The sequence below is a fragment of the Anastrepha ludens genome, chromosome 4, assembly GCF_028408465.1.
Source record: "Anastrepha ludens isolate Willacy chromosome 4, idAnaLude1.1, whole genome shotgun sequence".
Taxonomy (NCBI): domain Eukaryota; kingdom Metazoa; phylum Arthropoda; class Insecta; order Diptera; family Tephritidae; genus Anastrepha; species Anastrepha ludens.
The window spans coordinates 27,785,100-27,791,099 of NC_071500.1; the positions used below are offsets into that span (position 1 = coordinate 27,785,100).

At 37.8% G+C, this 6,000-nt stretch overlaps 1 protein-coding gene across 1 annotated transcript in view; it reads right to left on the bottom strand.

Annotated features, from left to right (window-relative positions):
• The window catches only part of LOC128861207 (uncharacterized), a 97,288-nt gene extending 93,687 nt beyond the window's left edge, over nucleotides 1-3,601 (bottom strand). Inside the window, exon 1 of the mRNA XM_054099166.1 lies at nucleotides 2,915-3,601. Within this exon, the coding sequence (XP_053955141.1) occupies nucleotides 2,915-2,941 (27 nt within the window). The 5' untranslated portion in view covers nucleotides 2,942-3,601. The remainder of the gene's footprint in view (nucleotides 1-2,914) is intronic.
• Nucleotides 3,602-6,000: the final 2,399 nt, after the last annotated feature.

Genomic DNA, 6,000 nt, shown 5'->3' on the forward strand with positions numbered 1-6,000 from the left:
TTTTTGGGTGTTTGGCCGAGCTCCTCCTCCTATTTGTGGCGAGCGTCTTGATCTTGTTCCACAAATGAAGGGACCTACAGTTTCCAGCTGACTCCGAACGGTAGATATTTTTTATGAGGAGCTTTTTCATGGCAAAAATACACTCGGAGGTTTGCCATTGCCTACCGAGGGGCGACCGCTATTAGAAAAAATGTTTTGTTAATTTTGGTGTTTCACCGAGAATCGAACCTACGTTTTCTTTGAATTCAGAATGGTAGTCACGCACCAGCCCATTCGACGGCCGCCTTATAATATAAATTAAATAATTTTTCGCCCCTCCCTTTTAAAAATTTAGTGTTGTCTTATGTGAAATTACTTAAGTATTCAATTTTATACGCACCAACTCGTACATAACGTGTTTACATATATTTATTTATACATCCCGAATGGGTCGTACCAAGCTATTTAGTCATAAATAATTTACTGCATCATCAAAAAAATACTACTAGCCCCGACGAATTCAAACAATTATACCTTCAAACTGTTTCTCCTTTGAAATCAGACTGAGACCTGTTATATACTGACGGATCTAAAACCGATACCTGTACTTCATTTGCCGTAACAAACGAAATTGGTACCACTATAACCGTTTGAGTTTTACCAAGTTACTGATCAATTTTCACAGCCGAAGCTGCTGCGTCACTTGAAGCGGTACACTTCGCTTCCCAAAAAAATCATCAATATATAATATGCAGTGACAGCAAATCAACAACCGAGGCTATTCTGAACCCAGCTAATAACTATCCAGTAATCACAAAAATGCGCAACAAAAAGGTTCAATCAAACTTATGTGGGTTCCGATTCACAGTGGCATCAAAGGTAACGAACAGGCCGATAGTAGAGCTAAGGAGGCAACCAAAAAGCCATTGTACATGTTCGAATACACTCTTCCAGAAGGTATGAAAAAACTGGTAAGGCGTACCAGTTATGAAAGTTCCCTGAGCAAATGGAACCAGCACCAACATCACTACAAATCCTTCAATCTCTCCGTTACCCGTCAAATTCATCATGCCGGAATATTAAGACCGTTGTTCGTCTGAGAATTGGCCATACAATTTCAACCCCCTCGTATCTGCTAAATGGTTTGCCGAAACCCTCGTGCCCGTTTTGTGGATTCAGCGAGTTCACCGTATCTCACTTCATGGACATATGTTCAGGAATCCAAAATATTAGATCATCGGTGTTTAAAAATATCAAACCATCTGAACTTCTGAAGCAGACAACGGACTATAATATTGGGTAGTCCAAAAAGTCTTTTCGTATTTTGTCAATAGATGTCGTTGGAGTCATCTATCTCCAGTGCTACCAATCACATTGTGCCATATCATATGGTGCTAGAAAGGTGGCATTTTAAGCTTCATTTAACCAAAAAAAATTAAATTCGGAGAAGTTGAAAAAAAGTTATAACTGTTCAAAAATAATGAAGAAATTCGCTATATTTTGAAATTTTTGTATAAAAAAGGGAAGAATGCCACGCAAGCCACCAATGAAATTTGTGAAGTTTACGGAGACGATGCTGTATCAGTTCGTGTAGACAACCATGGTTCGCTCGCTTCCGTTCTGGAAATTTCGATGTGAAAGATGCACCTCCGGTCGACCTATCGTTGAAAAAGTCGATGAAATTATGGAAAAGATTGACCCGGACCGTCACATAAGCTGCCATGACATCGCCAAGACACTAAGCATTCATCATCAGACGGTTTTGAACCATTTAAAAAAGGCTGGTTACAAAAAGAAGCTCGATGTTTGGATACCACATGAATTGTCTGTGAAAAATTTAATGGGCCTAATTAACATCTGCGTTTCTTTGCTGAAACGAAATGAAATCGAACCATTTCTGAAGCGAATGGTAACAGGAGACGAAAAGTGGATCAAATACGACAATAATGTGCAGAAAAGATCATGGTGCAAGGGTGGTGAAGCTCAACAAATGGTCGCAAAGCCAGGATTGACGCCTCGAAAGGTTATGCTGTGTGTTTGGTGGGATTGGAAAGGAATCATCCACTATGAGCTGCTCCAGCCTACTCGAACGATTGATTCTACACTTTACTGTCAACAACTGATGAGATTGAAGCAAGAAATCAAAAAAAAGGTTAGAACTGATCAGCACACACATCTTTGATGACTCAGCAAAAACTGGGACAGCTTGGCTGGGAAGTTTTGATGCATCCACCATATAGCCCTGACCTTACACCATCGGACTACCATTTGTTTCGGTCAATGCAGAACTCCCTTAATGGAGTAAAGTTGGCTTCAAGAGAAGCCTGTGAAAATTACTTGTCGCAGTTTTTCGCCGAGAAACCACAAAAGTTTTACACTGATGGAATAATGTCTCTAGAAGAAGAATGGCAAAAGGTGGTCGACCAAAATGGTACATATTTGGTTTAATAAAGTTCAATATAAATATAAAAAAAAATTAGTTGAAGTTTGATTAGAAATACGAAAAGACTTTTTCGACTACCCAATATAAATATCATAAATCAATTCGTTTCTCGCTGAAATTAAAAATTTAACTTCATAGGCTTCTAAGTTATCTGGTATATATAGTAGTGGTTACATCCACATTCCTCGATTGTACTATCTTCATCTTTTCTCCAGTATAGGTATAATATATTATAATCTTGCAGCTAGCATCTAGTAAACTTAGTATAATATAATTATTTCCTTTTTCAACAATAGCAAACAATAGCCGAAGGCCTTAGCAGCCAGTGCTTGTTCCTTTTTTTCTTACCCTTTAAGTGGAATAATTATTGTATTTATAATTATTACTCTTTTCAATAAATAAATAAAAAATAAAAATTTATTTATACATATACATACATATATATTTTATTTATTATTTATTATGCGTTCATACAATCTCAATTTATCTCACCTGTTCCATATTTGACATTACTGACATTTTCGCCTTTACACGTTTCCAAAGACTTGCTGTCGTTAATATTTATTTTTCACTCGCCTAGTTTTTTTTCACACACAAGATGTTGGCAACATTGCGTTTTCGCATTCAATTAGAATAAGTTTTTAAATTCGTAGTGCATTGCCTTCTTGACAGGACTCCAAACATATCAGATTGTATTCCATTCTTCAAATATTTTTCTTTATTTTTCACATATTATACTTTTTATGAATTGCATGTATGTATGTATGTGATTTTCTGCACTTTTATTAGCATTTTATGTAATATCTCACATCTCACTTTGTATCTTTTCACGCATACACTCACAATTTGCGTTTGGCCGGCCTTTGATTCCACTTCAACTTCTACACTTTCGCATCTAACACAAATGCCACAAACAAAATTTTATGCGATACAAGCGTTCACCAATACAATAGCACGCATGTATATGCACAGTCAGTCGCCTTGTCGACGCCGCCACCGCCAACCAATACGCACAATAAGTTGGATAGATTTTTTCGTTTATAGTCATCAAGGTTTTTCACTGACGCGACATTGTGACCAACAACAACAGCCAAAACATACCCGCTGACTCAGCTGATCTGAGCTCTTTTTCTTCCATAAAAATCATAAAAATCTTAAATTTTCGCTTATTTTAATTTCCAGCCAGCTTCCCCACCGCTATTTCGCCTTGACCAATGCTTACTGACTTATTTAACTTGAGTCTGACTTGCTAATACGCCAGTATTATTTGAACCATTTGCTCCTGGTGGATATCCACATTTGCATGGCTTAGCGCAGTGTGTGTAATAACAATTTGTAATCCCGTTAGTTACATCCGCTTCCTTTATTACTTCCTGTTAACAGTAAATATTATCGCAACTCTTTTGATTCAATTTAATAACATTTTGAAATTTATTTCCCTCTTATTGGGCTTATTGGAACGTCCAATTTCTGATGTATACGATGGGACACGGCAAGGACGAGCTCTATCTTCTGAAAATGACAATCTTGAAATGACAGTTGGCAAATTGGTTTGCCTGCAATTCTCTCCTTTTCGGCCGTCAATCCAATGTGTGTGGACATTTTGATACTGCGCCGACGCTTAGAGGATACGCATGAAGTTGGTTGTTATTTGGTAGGACACATCAGTAACTCAGCGGTTGATGAAAAAATAATTAATCGGTAACACTGTTATTGCACAAATATTTAGTGTTAAAATCGGATATATAATATTATTTGCATGGTCCATATTTTCTCGTGAGATTTTATCATATTCCTAGCAAAATTGTATAAATTGTAAAGCGCAAAAATTATTAAATTCATTTTAATGCCGACATTAGAACGCTCATTTAACACACGATATTTGTTGGTTTAACAATTTTAAAAGCAAGCGATGTGTGTTAAATAATTCACAATTAAATGTAAAAATATCGAACCTATGTATGCATGTTCATATGTTATCTTCTCATTTAAAAAAATGTTCGATATGAAAAAACTCGAAATTGAAAGACAACGAAACGAGTTGAGCATTAATACGAAGGTTGATATTTATATTTCTGGGATTGGGCACTTCTAGTGCTGCACATAAAGTGACATACTGACATATACGAGGTGTGTTCAAAAATTATTGCGAATTTTATGTTTCTTCAAAAATTATTTTTTTATTCATTAATATCTATTTTGTCCCCCTCAAAGTAATACCCATGAGATATTATGCACTTGTGCCAACGTTTTTTCCAATCTTCGAAGCACTTCAAAAAATTTATTTTTTTATCTTGTGCAGCTCCTCCTTCGATGCCGTCTTTATCTCGTTAATCGTAGCGCAGCGTCCTCCTTTCATGGGCCTCTTCAGTTTCGGGAACATGAAAAAGTCATAGGGGGCCAGACCTGGGGAATACGGTGGCTGTGGCATCATTAGTGTGTTGTTTTTGGTCAAAAAGAAGCCGCACACTAGCAACGATGTGTGAGCAGGGGCGTTATCGTGTTGCAAGAGGCAATTTTTGTACTTCCACAAACCCGGACGTTTCTGGCGGATTGCTTTACGCAAATTGCGCATAACTTGCAGGTAATATTCCTTATTGACTGTTTTACCCTGTGGCAAGAACTCATGATGCACAATGCCCCTGCAATCGAAGAAAACGGTAAACAAAACTTTTAGATTCGACCGAACTTGGCGCGCTTTTTTCGGTCTCGGTTCGTGCGGCAGCTTACATTGAGATGATTGAGCTTTGGTTTCCACGTCATAACCATAAACTCACGATTCGTCACCAGTTATGACCCTATGGAGCAAATTTGAGTCGTCGCGGACAGAGTCCAACTTCTCATTAGAAATGTTGGTCGAAATTGAGCAGTTTTGGTACGAATTTTGCGGCGACCCGTCACAAATCATTGAAGAAAATCGAATGGCACGAGCCAATCGATATGTCTAAGTCCTCAGCATTATCTCTAACGGTGATTCGACGATTGGCCAATACCATTTTCTTCACTTCCTCAATTTGTTCCTCTGTTGTTGAAGTGCTTGGCCGTCCGGCACGCTTTTCGTCGTTCACATCTTCTCGGCCTTCTGAGAACATTTTGTAACGCCGATAAACGTTGCTTTGGTACAAGTAGCTTCTCCGTATGACACAGTCAACATTCAGAATGCATCCGCGCCTTTAATTTCTTTTTCACACAAAATTTGATACAGGTTCTTTGATCCATCTTTTTGAATAGTAAAAAATCGAAAACGGGCCGAAACACGTGCAAGCAAAGCAGCTGTCAACAATTAACTGAACATTCAAAACGGCCGAACTCGTCGGCATGAGTGAGAGACATGAGTACCAACATATCGCCACAAAAAATCGAAATTCGAATATACGTAACCTGTGAAAATACAAAATTCGCGATACTTTTCGAACACACCTCGTATTTTATCATAAACGAACGCAGAAGGTGTTGATGTGTGAACCATATTAATGTTGTTTACAGTGGCTTTACAAATTTATTGCGCGCAAAAAAAGGGATTTAAACCGTCAGCATTTTCGTGCGATTGTTTTTCACAATTTTCCTCGTGGATTAAC